General features: G+C 47.0%; 1 protein-coding gene across 2 annotated transcripts in view; it reads left to right on the plus strand.

The window, feature by feature from the left end:
• Positions 1-17,150, plus strand: part of LOC138489483 (zinc finger protein 2-like) — a 230,756-nt gene extending 213,606 nt beyond the window's left edge. For both annotated transcript variants that reach the window (XM_069617220.1, XM_069617221.1), the window contains one exon: positions 13,298-17,150. In XM_069617220.1, coding sequence (XP_069473321.1) covers positions 13,298-13,923 — 626 coding nt within the window. In that variant the 3' untranslated portion in view covers positions 13,924-17,150. The remainder of the gene's footprint in view (positions 1-13,297) is intronic.
• Positions 17,151-17,735: the final 585 nt, after the last annotated feature.

A 17,735-nucleotide genomic window follows, 5' to 3' on the forward strand; every position in this document is an offset into this window, starting at 1 on the left:
CAACATTTATTATTGCCCTTACCGGCCCCATGCGCCAACCCCCCCACCCCACATGTATATACAGCGACATGCAGCCTTGGCCGTTCTGCATTTACTTGCTGTGAATTTTGGTACGATACCGTCAGAACACATCCCAAGAGAAGGGAAACGTTTGAGCCTGTATGGACCAGCTGGCGAGGACATTGTTTTGACCCTCAGGACAAGCTGAGAGTCTTTTTTGTTGGAATTGTTCTATGGATCCAAAAACTGGAAGAAACAATAAGAACTCTTTGGTGGGGGTTCAGAAAAACAGCCAGCACTAGATTCGCCCAGGGCGAGTAACCCTATCCTAATTTAAAGCTTATGCTTCCTTTCTTTACATAGTGGTATGGCAGATGTTACATTTGCGTACATTTTGACTGTAGACTGAATTAATTTGTGAGACGTCCTGTCGAGCTACCGTTTGTTATTTTCTAGAGTAAGGACTTTATCCTAGAAGTAGGGCTTAGAGGAGGTTCTTTAATTTCTTTAATAAAGCACACTGTTCAAATAGTTTGTCTTGTCCATTTACTATGTCTGATTTACCCCAATACCCGCGATGAACATGGTTCATGAACTCCCTACGCCTTCCAGTGAAACCACAGCAACATTGCTACACACAGGAGCACCCCGAATACCAATACCATTGAGCTGGAATTGGGGGTGCTGAAGAACTGTTTCAGAGGTGTGCACGGGACTGGGAACGCTTACGATAGACAGCAGACAAGTAGCCTGATTTCTGCAATGTGCTGCATGCTACATAATATTGCTATTTGGTGCAATGTACCCATGACCAAGCAGGATGCTATGAGGGTGACCCTGATGATGGGGTAGATGGTCCCAATGGGGGCAGTGTAGATGAGGAGATGCAGAGAGACCTTGTGGGGGCAGATTAACACAATGGGGACAGTGTACATGGGGTGAAGCAGAGACCTGATGGGGCAGAGGGACACAATGGAGACAGTGTAGATGGGGTGAATCAGAGACACAATGGAGCAGATGGACACAATGGAGACAGTGTAGATGGGGTGAAGCAGAGACCTGATGGGGCAGATGGACACAATGGAAACAGTGTAGATGGGGTGAATCAGAGACATAATGGAGCAGATGGACACAATGGGGACAGTGTAGATGGGGTGAAGCAGAGACCTTTAGGGGGAGATTAACACAATGGAGACAGTGTAGATGGGGTGATGCAAAAACACAATGGAGCAGATGGACACAATGGAGACCGTGTAGATGGGGTGAAGCAGAGACCTGATGGGGCAGAGGGACACAATGGAGCAGATGGACACAATGGGGACAGTGTAGATGGGGTGAAGCAGAGACACAATGTAGCAGATGGACACAATGGAGACCGTGTAGATGGGGTGAAGCAGAGACCTGATGGGGCAGAGGGACACAATGGAGACAGTGTAGATGGGGTGAATCAGAGACACAATGGAGCAGATGGACACAATGGGGACAGTGTGGATGGGGTGAAGCAGAGACCTGATGGGGCAGAGGGACACAATGGAGCAGATGGACACAATGGGGACAGTGTAGATGGGGTGAAGCAGAGACACAATGTAGCAGATGGACACAATGGAGACCGTGTAGATGGGGTGAAGCAGAGACCTGATGGGGCAGAGGGACACAATGGAGACAGTGTAGATGGGGTGAATCAGAGACACAATGGAGCAGATGGACACAATGGGGACAGTGTAGATGGGGTGACGCAGAGACCTGATGGGGCAGATGGACACAATGGGGACAGTGTAGATGGGGAGAGATGCAGAGACCTGATGGGGAGATGGACACAATGGGGATAGTGTAGATGGGGAGAGATGCAGAGACCTGATGGGGAGATAGACACAATGGGGACAGTGTAGATGGGGAGAGATGCAGAGACCTGATGGGGAGGTGGACACAATGGGGACAGTGTAGATGGGGAGAGATGCAGAGACCTAATGGGGAGATGGACACAATGGGGACAGTGTAGATGGGGAGAGATGCAGAGACCTGATGGGGCAGATGGACACAATGGGGACAGTGTAGATGGGGTGATGTAAAGAGACCCGATGGGGTAGATGGACACAATGGGGACAGTGTAGATGGGGTGATGCAGAGAGACCCGATGGGGCAGATGGACACAATGGGGACAGTGTAGATGGGGTGATGCAGATGTAGGTCATTTACACCAATTATGAGATCACTCTCACTGCAGTTCCTCTGCATCTCTCTTCCGCATCCCAGTACTGAGGGACTCATGGGACTTGAAGTACCTGGCAACAAAGTTAGCTTTTCTAACTAAACCATTAAAATACTAGGCTTCGGTGAAGGTTGTACAGGGCAATATCCCTGTCTTCCTTACCCGTTTGCTCCCCCATGTGATCCTCCCACAGAACACTAGCCCCAGGATCGGGATCAGGAAGCGTCTGCCTTTCCCTGGCCACATGAGGAAGGTCCCAAGTTGAGGTTTTGGGGGGAATCATTACGGATTCAACATAATATCCTACTAGAAATCATGGCCTGAGACACCCACAGCCCTTCTCCCACTTTCACCACTCTGTTTTCTAGTGACACCCATTGTTTCTCCACATTGTTCCTAATGTAGTGTACCAAAACCCTCAATTGTGCTGCTCTAAAATAATGTTCAATATTTGGCAGGCCTACTCTTCCATCTTCCGTGATACGGGTCAAAGTGCTGAGGGCTGTTCTAGCGTTCTTCCCTTAACACAAGAGCCTCCCTATCATCCTTTTGATCTCTTCAAAGAACACTGGTGGAATCCCCACTGGTGTCACCTGGAACAGCAATCTGGGAAGTATATTAATTTTACCAGTATTCAGTCTCCCACCCCATGGAAAGGGTAAGCTTTCCCCATATCTGCAAATCCTCCTCTATTCTGGACTTAAGGCAGGGTAGTTGGCCTCATATGGGTCAGCTAAGTTCTTTGTGATATTGACCCCCAACAGCGAATACTTGCAGAGCTCATTTTGATCTGTGACCCGGACAGCACTTGTAACACTGCAACAGAGCACTCCCCCCAAAAGAGAGCCTCTCGACTTGCTCAGGTTTATTTAAAATCCAACAAGTTTTCAATATGACTCCAGCAGCCCAACCAATCTCGGCCCTGAGTGCACTGCCGGTCTAGGTATACCAAAATGTCTTTCGCAAAGAGTGATAGTTTAAATAGCCTATCTCCAACTGTAAACTCCCAAATATTGTTATCATCTCTGATTGCTATTGCTAATGGTTCTATGGACGCATCGAGCAGCAAGGGCGATAGCGGGCTACCTTGTTCATCCCACTACCCAAGGGAAAGTTTTCCGACAACATCCCATTCAACAACACTGTTCTTGGTGCCCGATACAAGGCCTCAATACCAGTCATTGATCGCCAACCAAATCCCATCTCTGCAGTGATTGCCAGTCCACACTGTCAAAGGCCTTCTCTGCATCTAAAGAGAAAAGAATTTGGTCCCTTCCCCCGCCATTAGATAAAGGGTTTTCCTAATATTGTCCTCCCATTTCCTGTTACAGATAACCCCTACTTGATCGCTTGTGAATCAATTTGGGGAGGAAGTAACCCATCCTCTTCTCGAGGACCGTTGTAAATATTTTAGCATGATTATTTAACAGGGTTATGGGCCTGTACGAGGCTCAATCCTCCTGATTCCACCCTTGCTTGTGCCGCACTACAACTCTAGCCTCCAAGAATGATTCCAGGATTTGCAGTCCATCCACAATGGAATAAAACAATTCTACCAGAAAGAGCGCCCGGTCCGCCGCTTATCTTTCATAAAAGGCAGCTGTGAATCCGTCCCTCCCTGGGGCCTTTACAATTTTCATCGAGGCTATTGCCTTTGTTACTTCAGTTAGAGAAATGGGGCTTTCCAGCGCTTCCCAATCCCTCTCACTCAGAGAGGACAACGCATTCTTCTTCAAGAAAGACTGTACATCTCGCTCACCAACACCCTCTGCTGCCCGATATTAGTCTAGGAAGAACCTCCCGAACATATGCGCCACGTCCGATGGATTGGTCAGGACACCACCCCCTCTTTCTTGAATATAGTGACCGTTCTCTCCTTTTCTTGTTCCTCAGAATTCTCGCAAGCATTGCATCTGCCTTGTCCCCCTTCTCACCCCTTCTCATAAATGATTGCCTACAGAATCGAAGCTTTGCTGGCATTTTGTCCAACCATATATCTTTCAGGGCTTTCCATTGGGCCAACACTTCCTGAATTTTGGGAATCTCTTTCATCCCCTGAATCCTAATTTGCTCCTCCAATGTCTGGACTTCAGCCATCAGTCTACTGTCTACCAGTTTTCATTCCCTCTTCTTCGTTGCTCCCTCTGCAATAATCACCCCTTTACGGGTGGCCTTTCCAGCCTCCCACAACACCTTAAGACCTACTTCCCCCCCCCCCCATGTAATTGATCTGATAAAAGTTTACAATATGCTTACGAATCTCCTCGTCAAAGACCTTGTCCTTAAACAACGATCCATCACAGATCCAGCCCTTTTCTGTTCAAGATCTTCTCCAGTTTTGATCATGGCTATCGCCAATTCATGGTCTGACCATCCCCTCATGTGTATTGCTGCTCTTTTCAGCATATAGTCTTGTCCCTGTTCCATGAATACGTAGTCTATACGTGAGTATGTCTTGTTAGGGATGGACAAAAATGTGTATTCCTTCTTGTCTGGGTGCGCATCACTCCATCTGTCAAATAAAGAGTACTCCCACACTACTCCTGCTAGCGTGCTTCTGGGCTGCATCTCCGTCCTATGTAATTCCTTACCCACTGAACAACTATCCACAATGGGATCCATGATCATGTTGAAATCTCCACCACAGACCATCACCCCTTCTTTCCAACCTAACAATTTGTCGAGGGTTTCCGTACAAAGCCCTACCTGAGTCGTATTAGGGGCATACAGTGCACAGTGTGGCAAGCATTGGTTCCCTGGCACATCTTTCACCACCGCTCAGCGTCCTCCCCAGGCTCTATTTGTCGCATCTACAATCCCAAGTTCTTCCTGTGAAGTATACCTACTCACCCTTTTTTGAAAGGTGCAAGGCCCATATCGGCCTGCCCAACCACCTCCCGTTAATGTCAGATTTCTCCCCCTTTTTATATCTCGTTTCCTGTCCAGGCACGTCTAGTCTTTCTTGACAGAATAGTCTTAACGGCATCACCGTTTCCCCAGCGAGTTCAGGCCCTTAACATTCAATGTGCCAATACCCATCCCACTACCCATCGCCGAACTTAGAAACAACCATAACGGTCCAACACATGGATGCTAGCACCTGCTCCACTTGTCCCCCCTTGCATTTCCTCCTCTCCCTTCCCCCTTGCCCTAATCAACCCCCATCTCCTGATCCATAGTCAGTGCCAGACAGGTGATACTTGTCCTCCTCGAGCCCCTGTCCACCTTAATACACTCTTTATCCTACGCTGTCAATTAGCGTCAACCACCCACATCCTCCAATTGCAGGTCTATCATGAAACACAAAACAATAACCTTCCTCTCCCGTCCAAGGTCCTACGATGAAAACAGTCACACCACTTCATCTCCTTCAAGTTTCTTACTTTCATCAGCAGGCCTTCATGTTTTCGGTGAGGGAGTATTGAGCCTCCTACATTTTCTGCTCCCAGTTCCTTTCCCTCTCCAGCTCAACCGTTTGGGCTTGTGTTGTCTGTGAGTGCTCATCGCTGGTATTTGACTAGAGCCTGTCCCCTGCTTGCCCTTGGTAAGGTGGGCAGTGCTCCTTCAGCTGCCTCCCGTGCTGGCCACCACCAAGGTCAGCGAGAATGGAAACCCCAATCAATAATTGACTTCATGTTCCCGCCGGTATGGTGTGAGGGCCCTGTAATCTCTCTGCTTCCCTACGGTGAAGGAAGGCGAATCTTGGTAGATATTGACTCTGGATTCTTCAAAGGCCAAATCCTTCCACGACCTTGCTCTGCCCAGGTTTTCCATGTTGTCCTTATAATGGTGACATTTTGGCAGAATCTATCGAGGACCCCCTTGTGGTCCTTGTGCCCTGTGAACTCTGTTAAAAGCGAAGACGCAGTCCTTCCTTTCATCCCTTGCGAAATGGATCTGCAAAAGCACCTTGACTTTCTGTTCCATGCTTAGAGGACTCTATCCCTCCCCCTTGCGGACTTCTCTATTTTATTTATTTATTTCCATTTTTATAATGTGCCACACGCCCATAGACCTCAGAGCGCACACTTAAGAATTGACAGGACAAACACCGAAGAATAAAGGGTAGAGAATCAGAAGTGGTTGAAGGCAATAAGAGGAGAATCCTGGATTAGTCCAGATTGAGGTTGAAGAGATGTGTTTTAATTGCCTTCTTAAAAGTAGACAAATTGACAGCTAGGCGTGTGAAAGCAGGAAGAAGATTCCATTGTAGAGGAGCCTGGACGTCAAAGGATGTCCCTCCAAAGCGAGCCAGATTGTATCTAGGCTGAATGAAAGTAGGCGGCATAGAGGAACGAAGATTCCTTGTGTTGATATGAGGCTTAACACGATGGGAGAGATAAGTCGGACAGATTGTAGAATGGCATTTGAAGGCCAGGGTTAAGATCTTATGAGTAATCCTATGCTTGATTGGAAGCAAATATAGGGCTCTCCTGGCATCAGAAACATGCGCAGGCCGAGACAATCCGTGAATTGCTTGAACAGCATTGTTCTGGGTTACCTGCAGTGCCCGAATGTTGAGAACTGTGGTACCTGCCAGCAAGCTGTTGCAGTAATCGAGTCTTGAATTAACAAGTGCAATGGCAAGCAAAGCGCAGTTCTCAACAGTTAGGAAGAGGCGAATGTAGTTATTTTTTCTCCAAACTTTCTTTATTATTTCAAGATACCAAACACTCAAATGAATAAGCAAATCACCCACCTACTCCCTACCCCCTACCCTCAAATCCCCAGCTGCAGACTCACAACTATGCCATCCCGGAACATAACCCATTCAGTGTCCATTTTAATACTGCCTTGAGCCACCTTTGCACTGTCCCAAGTTGTCAATCATATACACAGGATATTCCACCCCAGCAGCGTACATATTCCTCCTCCCTCTTAGATGTCCCGTGTGGTATCAGGGGAGTAAACTTCCTGTGCCATATCCGTTTGATATTGTCTATATGGGGCCCAATAATCTAACTGCCGACTGGCACTTGGAAGCGTTGAAGCAAACATGGTTTCCCGTCGTTCACATAAGTCCATACCGTTCAGCCATTTAGCGAAAGTAGGGGGGGTCGCTTTCCCCCATGCTCTAGCCACAAGATATCTAGCCATCACAGATGCCATACCCAGCAGTTTTTTTTCATTACGGCTACCCCCCCTCAATCAATGCCAAAAATTAACATTTCAGGTAAATATACTTGCACCGATGGCAACATCAACAACATGGCCTCTTCAATTTTCCCCCAGAAAGTCCTAATTCTTGGGCAGCTCCAATACACGTGATAAAAGTCTGCCCGCTCTACCCCACATCGTTTACAAGCTGATGAATGATTCGGAAAGCATCTACTAAGAGTGAGCGGGGTGTGGTAGGCCTGATGTATGTACTTGTAGTGAATTAGCCTATACCCGGAGTTCAGCGAGATATATCATGTTTGTGTGCAAGCTTGCTTACATTGCTCTTCCCCCAGTGCTTTCCCAAGAGAGGCCTCCCAATTGGTCTTGAATGAGAGCTCTCGTATCACCTTCCCCTCTTACCAGCTTATAAATAGTGGATACTACCTTTACGGATGATGTGGGGCGGACTATAGAGCACAGGGCTGGTTGGCGGAGTGGTGCTTGTGGGAAACCCGGCCATTTAACCTTGAGGATACTCCGCAGCCTATAGTACTGAAGCAAGGTCACTGCATCCGTACCACCTCTGACCCCAAGTTCGTAGGGGCGAATGTAGTTTATACGTTTACTGATGAGACCACATGTAGATCGAAATGTAGGAGACATGTGGTCTCATGGATAGTTCCTTGTCAAGAACCACCCCCAAGGTCTTGACTTTCTTGGAGACAGCAGTGATATTGCCTGCAATACGAAAGTTGGAATAATCAGGAGCCAATTTACTCAGGCGTGCTTTAGAGGCGACAATCAGGAGTTTGGTTTTCTTGCAATTAAGTGCTAATGAATTGCATGCCATCCATACCTGGGTGGCATTGTAGATGTTGTTTATAGCACACGTCTTGCTCATATTGACCACTAAGCTCGAGAACGACCTTAGTGTCATTGGCATAGTTTGTATATCAGACACCCAGGATGTCTAACAAGTCGAGCAGAGGACGAATATAAATGTTGAATTAGATAGAAGACAAGCAAGAGCCCTGGGGGATTCCGCATGTTTGGATAACAGGCACAGAGTGCTCCTCACCAACTGATACTTGGACAGTCCGGGTCCCAGAAAGGAGGATATCCAACTAGAGGCTTGAGTTGAACAATGGGCGACCAACCCGAGTCTTGTCACAAGTAGAGAGTGGTCCACCAGATCGAAGGCCCAGAGAGGTCCAGAAGCATCAGGAGGGCTGAATGACCTATGTCCGCCATGCCGGCCAGAATGAATTTAAGGTCCAGCATGGCGGTTTCAGTCCCATGCTGTGCTCTGTAACCAGACTGACGCAGGCCAAGGATCTTATGTTCGTCAATATGTTTTTGAAATTGAAGATAGCCCATTTTGTCCAGATTTTTTAGGATAAATGGCCCATTTGTAATGGGCTATAATTGTCAACCACCAATGACTAGCTTTTTCAAGCAGGGGTGTTACCCAAGCTTCATTAAGGGAGGATGGAACTACTCTCTCATCAAATGAGAGGTTGATGAGTTTCGCCATCCAAGGTGCTAAAAGTTCAAGTGAATCTTTAAAGACATCGGGAGGACAGGCATCCCCCGGGCTGAGGTGGATTTTAAATCCTGAATAATCTTACACACTTGTTCTTCTGAGTAATGGCAGAAAGAGAACCATGGATATCATTAGTAGTAGTAGTACCGGCTGGCCCACAGTGGATATTTAACTGGGCATCAGATCCAAGGGATGAAGTTTGGATATTCCCAATAGTTTCCTTATCAGAGGCAATTTTGGCCATAAAGCCATGGATCTCTTGACACCAGGCGAAATCCTTTACAGGATCGCCATTAGTGGAAGGGGAGTCCTGGAAGTCTGCTAGGCGAGGTGGACCGAGGGTTGATGATTCTCTTGTTATAGTATGTAATTTTAGAAGAGATAATCATGGCCTTAAATTTCTTGACAGATTGTTTGTACAAGGTAAGGGTTGTTTCATTAGGGTTTTTCCACCATGCTCTCTCTTGTGCTCTCTTGTCCTGTCTAGCAGAGATAATATCCTCTGAGAACCCTGTGTTCTGAGGTGTCTCAGGCTTGATAACTTTAAGTTTCAATGGGGCCAGGTCGCCTAGAATCCTAATGTTCACCCTCCTTTCCCTATTCTCCAAATCGTAAATCTCAAGGGACATGTCATAATCTCTTACTTACAATTCTTTAATCCTTGTGTCCAGTCGCATCGCAATTACATCCACTGACAGCCGGGTGCTTTCCAAGGTCTTGACAGGGCAGTGTTGTTTCTCATGGATTTTATTTCCTCTAGTATCATGAGGATGTCTGCCTTCTTTGCTGTTGCCTCCTCAGTCAGCTGTGTCTTCTGTCGCGCATGCATCAACTCCATGGCATCTCCTGCCATCTGATCTCTTCTGAATCTTTGCAGGTTAGTCAAAAAATGAATCTGCATCATACGACTAATATACCCAGCCGTCAATTCTTTCACGGGCAACACTTTTTGTTGACCACACGCCCACTCCACCCTCACCAGTGCCACACACACGCCTCACTTCCCTGCTTAATCATAGGGAGGCTCTGGACCTTTTGCCTCTCTCAAACCACAGTTGCACCAGCACTGAACATCGATGCACCAGTCCAGTCCAGTCTGACAGTCCAGTCCCAAGTCAGCACATTCTATGGGGTTTGCGGCCTACCACAGCATCACGAGGATCACCGTACCACTGATGGCCGTTCGCTCCTCACAGGGTGCCCCTCCAGACACTATTCAGCAGTCATCCTACCAAGCCATCCCTCGGGACCAGTGGCACCAAGTATGCAGCCTCAGCGTGCCCCTGCAGGCCCTCGCCACTTTTCAGTGATACACTGTCACTCCTCTGTTGGGGCTGCGTCTGCCCTCACCTCCCTCTCTCTCATCGGACTCCTGCCCTCCTCTGGACCGCCACACGGAGTGCAACCCCCTCCTCTCTGGTGCTAAGCTTCTGGACGCGTGGGTCATCGACACACCCTGCTCTCACTCCGGGCTTCCATTCGCCATCAGCACCTCCTGCAGTGTGCCTCTGATTTCCCTGGCTCTGATCCCTAATTAGCGCTTGGTCATGCAGCGGTTGCAAAGGCTGCACTCCTCTGAAATCAGCACTGCTGTCATTGAAGCAGCTGCAGCATTTCTGATTCAACCCTCTCCCTTCTCAACAGTCTCATGGAAGATTGGGGGTTCATTTCACCATCATGACCCTCCGATGTACAGCTTTTTTTAATCTAGTTCGGGGCACGATGGGCAAGCGCTACGTTCAGGCAGCCATATTGCCTGTGCACTCTGACAGAATTATAACTTCCACATTTCTTTAGAAGTGTTTTCTCTAATTTTGTTATAACGTTTGCATCATGTAGTGCAAGTGGGATTCTTCCCAATGTATTCCCTTTTTTTACCACAATTGATATTGATATTTTATTTGTATCGCGCTCTTACACAAGTGTTTCAGAGCGCGACGAGGCAAGGGAGGGGAACAAGGGAGAACAAAACAACGATCTTCCTAGGCCCAGTGACATTGAGAACGCACAAGTGCATGGGAGAGGGAAAGGGTAAAGAGCATGGGGGGGAGAAGTGGAAAGTGCTGAGAAAAAGGAATACACAAAAATAAATAAAACACCCATAAATAAATAATAAAAAGCAACAAACAGTGGTCATGCAGCCAGTAAGTGGCAAGTGTTAGGTTTAAAGCAACAGTCAGAGTGTGTCTGATAAGTGCAGAAAAAGGGGGGGAGGGGACTGTAGGGTTACAGATACAGACCCCAGTGCAATGGATTGCCAGGAGGCATTGCTGGTGGGTGGCAGGGTAAGCAGGTGCACAATGCCGACACAGAATAGACCAGCAGGGGAGAAGAGGAGAGAAGGCAGAAGCAAAGAGGAAGGTCTTGAGGTGCTTCCGTAACCAGAGATGGTTATCCTCAAGTTTCAGAGTGGCAGGGAGGCAATGCCAGAGGGAGGCCCCAGCTGAAGAGCGAAATCTATCCCCAGCTCGTTTCTTTGAAAAACGACTGACCCTGAGGGAGTTAGAGCAAGATGAGTGAGGAGCTTGGAAGGGAAGGTATTTACAGAGGAACAGCTAAAGGTATTTTGGACCCAAGCCCAAGAAAGCCTTGTGGACAATGCAAAGGGTCTTGAATTTAATCCTTGCAACCACTGGGAGCCAGTGGAGAGATTTCAGGGCTGGAGAGATATGATCCCAGGGCTTGAGGCCATGGACAAGTCTCGCTGTCCTGTTCTGGATAAGTTGCAAAGGGCAGAGAGTAGAAGCAGGTAGATTTAGAAAGAGGCTGTTGCAATAATCCAACCTACAGAGAACCAGGGCTTAAGAGACAGAGAGCTTCTGGGGGTAGGAGAGGAAAGGCAGAATACCCTGAGGAGGTGCAGTAGGAAGTTTTTAGAGACATCAGAGATGTGGTCAGGAAGCAAAGCGTGGAGTCAAAGATGACCCTGAGGTTCTTAGCCTCGCTGGTGGGGCTAGGAGGAGGGCCAAGTGAGGCCAGCCAGAGAGTTGCAGGAAAGGAGGGCAAATGTGTGTCGATGTGGAGGATCCCGTCTTGCTGGCATTCAGGCAGAGATCGTTGGCGGCACACCAATCCTGAATGGCAGATAGGCAATCCGAGATGTGAGAAGGAGAAGAGGTTGTCCAGGGAAGCCTGAAAATGAGTCGAGTGTCATCAGTATAGCCCTGAAAATGGAGCAGAAAATGGCAATGTGGTGGGCGAGAGTTGCCAGGTATTGGTTGAAAAGCCAGGGCGAGAGATTAGACCCCTGGGGGACACTACATGTAGAGAGGGCGATAGAAGATAGAAAGGACCCAAGTTGGACCTGGGAGGGTCGTTCAGAGAGGAAAGAGGCCAGCCCGGCCAGAGCCTGATCAGTGATACCCAGGTTGTTACGGAGACGGTTGAGCAGGATGGTATGGTTCACCGTGTCAAAGGCAGAAGAGAGATCGAGTAGGATGAGGACAGAGGGGATGTTAGAGTCAAGGTTGGGGGGTAGATCTTCACGGATGTTCAGGAGAACAGTTTCCGTGCTTCTGGCAGCTCTAAAGCCAGACCGATGGTCATGGAGACAAGCAACAGAATCAGAGTGAAGGTTAAACTGAGAGATGACCAGCTTTTCCATAAAAGGAGTGATGGAGATTAGATAGCAAGAAGGGTCAGCTGTGGGTTTCTTGAGAAGAGGGTGCACAAGAGAGTGCTTCAGAGGGGAGGGGAAGGCTCCTTAGGCGAAGGAGTGGTTGCAGAAATCAGCGAGGGCAGGAGCGAGGGTGTCAATGTGGCCCTTGATGGTTTTGGAAGAATAGGGGGAACCAGTTTTGACGAGACTCAGACTTGTCTAGAGACCTTGTCAAGGGAGAAAAGAGGAAAGGACGAGAAAGAGGGTGTGGAGGTGGCTGTAGGAGGGCCAGAATTCACAGAAGGAGAGGGGGAGAAGAGAAGGATGAGACGGTGGACAGGAAGTCCTGGGTTTTTTAGATGAAGTGAGAGGCAAGGGCCGTGCAAAGGGCGTCGTAGGCGATAGGGCGGTTAGAGACTGCAGAGGGTTGGCCAGCTCTTTGCAGATTTTAAAGAGTTTGTCCGAGTTGTTAGATGCTGCAGAGACACAGGCTTGGATGCACACATGCCCCTAAGTGTGTGGTTATTATGTGTTTACATCATTACAGAATTAATTCAGCTACTTTATTTGGTCTGTTTTTATTTTCTGGATATGGGGTGTCTCCACAGGGTTTATTTTGAAAGTACTTACTAGAGATTTGAAATCTATAAAAAGAGTTCAGTTTTCAGAGTTGTACTCTTTGGAATAGCTGCAATCTGGTGGACAGCAGTAACATGTATTGCACCAGGATCGTTCAGTGTGTTAGTGGGAAACTGTGTGAAGAGATCACAGTGGTACACTAGGTCTCTTGATTTTTAGGATGTACAAGGCCATGAAATAATATGTGGAACTCTGTTTCTTTCAACAGAATGTGGAGCTGTTACCACAACTGAGAGCCTGCAAATGAACCCTAAAAAATGCAGCTACTGCAATCAGAGCTTTATCGACCAATCACAGCTCCTAATACATATGAGGATCCACACGACAGAGAACGCATACGCCTGTGGCATGTGTGAAAAGTGCTTCACTGATAGGCCCAGTCTAACCATGCACAGGAGATCCCACACAGCTGAGAGACCTTACGAGTGTAAGGAGTGTGATAAAAACTTCACCCGGAAGTCTAATCTGTTACGCCATCAAATGATCCATAGTGGTGAAAAGCCCTTTGAGTGCCTTGAATGTGATAAGCACTTTAATTCAGTGTCACTTTTGAGGCAACATCAAAGATGCCATACCGGGGAGCGACCATACCAGTGTACACAGTGTGGGAAAAGCTTCTCTCAGAGTTCATATCTAAACCAGCATCAGAAGATCCATTCTCTGGAACGGCTGTATCAGTGTAAAGAGTGTGGGAAAAGCTTCACTCAGCATTCAAATCTGTGCAAGCATCAGAAGATCCACACTAAGGAGCGACCATACCAATGTGCTGAGTGTGGCAAAAGTTTTACTCAGCGTGCAAATCTGGGCCAGCATGAGAAGATCCATACTAGGTAGCGACCCTACCAGTGTTCGAGGTGTGATAAAAGCTTCCCTCTGAGGGTGTCCCATCAAATAGTCCATACTGGGGGTGCTACCTTACCAGTGAACGGTGTGTGGAAAGAGCTACTCTCAGAGGTCAAATCTGTAGAGCCATCAGAATAAACAGAAATGTTGCTCAGATGTTCCCTGACTGTAAGAGGGGGCCTCTTAACATTTACCCCCCTCTCCTTCCTAAGTTAGGATGCATGTTAAAGAGTATTTTTATGACATGGATATCTGTTCTTGGGGGACTCAAAGGCATCATTTGGCATTTAATCTGAGAGGACATCCGAGATCCCACCTGAGGTGTTTGCAACAGTGCTGAACCTTCATGCACCGATGACGTTCCTGCTGAGGTCACGTTCCACCATAGAACGGGTTTCTGGTCCCACAACATCAGAGAGGAAAGTAAGTCCAATGTCATAAAGTGTGTTGGATTTGAACCTGTACATCAGGAAGGTGAAGTAACTGTGCCAATATTAGTTAATACACATAACCTTACTCTGTATGCATGCCTTGGGTTAACGTCTGTCTCTGAAAGTATGTAAAGAGCATCCTAGCAAGGAGACCTAACCCAGGAAAAGAATGATGGCAAGTAATCCAGTCACTCCCACACAGAAGGGGCTGAAGAACCTCATTCTCTACACAAACTGGCGTAACCCTTTTACGACTGTCCTTGCCGAGTGCACTGGTGACACGCCACACCAAAACACTGAGGAGGAACCACCTACCCTCTCACTTAACACAGGAAGAAGGAAACTGGCTTCCATAGGAGGCCACAAACTGGATTTTATTTACACGTAAAGATCAAAACACAAAACAGAGGATTATGAAAATCTCTGCCTCTCCCAAAGATGGTGTAGGTTATATCTCCTTGATCAATCACTGGCAGGTGCATCAACCTACAGCCTTCTCTATCCAATCTTGAGCTAGGTTACCTTCCATGCATACCCAATCAACATACAGTTCACAAGTCCATCGTCAAAGGGCAGGGTAATGGCTGTGCTATGCCAACATTCCTTGCAAAGCAGTGAGGAGCGCATATCTTTATTTGACTATACTTTTAAGAACTCCAAAGTTCAATGTATACAGTTCATCCTTCCAGTCTCCTACTATCTTTGCTCTAGAGAACCAAGGCATTCGCATTATACTGGGCTGATGGCCAATGGCCCTGCGTAGCACACCGTTATCTGCTATATTCTCTATGCTGGGACCCTCGCAGCTCCCTTGAGGCATTATTTCTGTTCAGCAAAACACTCACTAGCTTCTCAAAGCTTCCTTTTCATGGGGCCTGAGATGACGGATACCTGCAAAATGGTTTCCTAGACAGCGATGGCCCTGTTTCATTCCATTTCTCAGGCTCTGAATGTGATGAGACTTCAGTCAAAAACATAAGGCACTATAAGTTATATTGCACAACAAAATAATAAAGAAATGTAATTGTTAGAATTTGAAAAGACAAGCAACAGAAATATTGAATAATCAATGAAGAAAATTGACCTATAGAAAGGAAGATGAGTGGGAGCACAAGCATAGTGGAAAATACAAGGCACTAGTGCAGCTCTGATCAGTAACTTACTCGTGAACGGTCATGAAAAGTGAAAGTGAAAAATAACATTCATCATGGATGCACAGGGTGCTGGACCTAGGACAGGACAAAGGAGACATTGCATGCCTGTCAATTGTGCCATAGAGTTCCTAAAACTGCCTCATGCTTTGGGTCAGGATGAAGATGCAACACAGACACAATGGAAGCTCACCAGGGTCAAAGGAACATGCACAAAAGTGTTGCAAAATGAAGAGAATAAGTAGAAAAACCAGTGCCCAATGGTCAAGAAGAGAGAGAATATAAGGAACTACTAGGTGATGCAGTCAAACAAACACAAGTAGAAGCGATTAAGAAGTGTACGAGAAAGAGTTGAAGGAATAATGGTAATGCCGGGTAAATATGCCTGATCCCACATGCTGGCCGTCCCCACCTCACCACTAATTACTGCTCCTCTTGCAGGATTATATGTAGCACAACCAGTCTCTTATTTGTGCCCCCTAACCTGCAGCTCTATTAACCCATTGTTGTATGGCACTCTGGTGCTTCTCGAAGCCAGAGCTATGTTAAAAAATACCCAAAACAAAATATATTTTATAGCCATGCTCAATTGCTCTGGGATTCACAAACAATGCATGAAACGTATTAGATTCCCCGGGTTTATGGGTTCTGGGAGTAGTGACATGTTCTGACTTGGCTTGGCAATTACAGGAGTAGTTGGTTGAGCTTTGCTTCAGCTGATCTGGTGATGCAGCGTGCTTACCATTGAAAGCCCACTCTACTTTATATGAAAATTCCAGCACTACACACCATTGAGGGCTCCGAGGTCCAGTAACACTTGCTAGCCTGGGAGGATTCTCATTCTCACTACAGACCATCAACCTCTGGAACTCACTACCCAAGCAACTTTTCACAGAAGAGCACTATCGGAATTTCATTAAACAGATGAAGACATTGCTCTTTAACTAATTGCTATAACTACCTTTCCAAAAATGTTCAAGGAGTTAGTCTTTTATATGGACCGCCTAGCGAGCATAACTTTTGCACCTTTGTATGAAAGCTTATCTCCTTTCCTGGATCCTCAAACCTGACTACAATCTCGGCCACCAAGGAAGAACTAAATCCCTGCACCTGAGGACATTTCCTCGGTCTGCATTCCGTGCACTCCTTCCTCCCTCACAGGCATCCTCACAGTTAAAATATGACTCTCTACACCATACTCCTTCCCTGTCAGATGGCCCACAAGTTCTAGCGTATTTATCTCAGATGCCATCCCTCTATTGCTGCTACCAATACCCATAACACTACATCCATCGTAGCCCTCCGAACCCTGAGGACTCGCTTATGGATAACCTGCCTCAGTGTGCGTCCCCCCTGAACACAGAGACTCCCTACCGCCACATTCCTAATGGCTGCTTCCAACCTGTATTCATGAACACGATAAGTCATCTGAATCTGCATATCCCCCATCCCTCTCTTTTATAGAGCCATGGGCACTTTACAAGACAGCTTTACCTTAGCTGTGTGATTGCCTCTTCATTACACTGTGTGTTCCCCAATTGCTCTGTCTGGAAAATGTTGTCTAGGTATAATTGTTAATTATAAGTTCTGATCATCAAGTGAAACTGTTCAATATAAAAAATTATGTTATGTCTTATTTTCTTGTTTCAAAAACAGTACACTTATTTTCTTTTAAAATGTAAACCAGTTCCCATTTATTATTCCATCATCTGCATGAAGAGAATGAAGCTGATGAAAACCACAGTGGATACAGTGAGACGAGTAGCAGCGATTACTGGTGGTGAGACACAGCTCATGAAGAATGGCCAGCCTGAACTAAACATGCTGCGTGCAAGGATACAGTGAGACCAGTAGCAGCGATTACTGGTGGTGAGACACAGCTCATGAAGAATGGCCAGCCTGAACCAAACATGCTGCGTGCAAGGATACAGTGAGACGAGTAGCAGCAATTACTGGTGGTGAGACACAGCTCATGAGGAATGGCCAGCCTCAACTAAACATGCTGCGTGCAAGGATACAGTGAGACGAGTAGCAGCGATTACTGGTGGTGAGACACAGCTCATGAGGAATGGCCAGCCTCAACTAAACATGCTGAGTGCAAGGATACAGTGAGACGAGTAGCAGCGATTACTGGTGGTGAGACACAGCTCATGAGGAATGGCCAGCCTCAACTAAACATGCTGCGTGCAAGGATACAGTGAGACCAGTAGCAGCGATTACT

Source organism: Ambystoma mexicanum, chromosome 9, assembly GCF_040938575.1.
Source record: "Ambystoma mexicanum isolate Mex_15411 chromosome 9, UKY_AmexF1_1, whole genome shotgun sequence".
Taxonomy (NCBI): Eukaryota; Metazoa; Chordata; class Amphibia; order Caudata; family Ambystomatidae; genus Ambystoma; species Ambystoma mexicanum.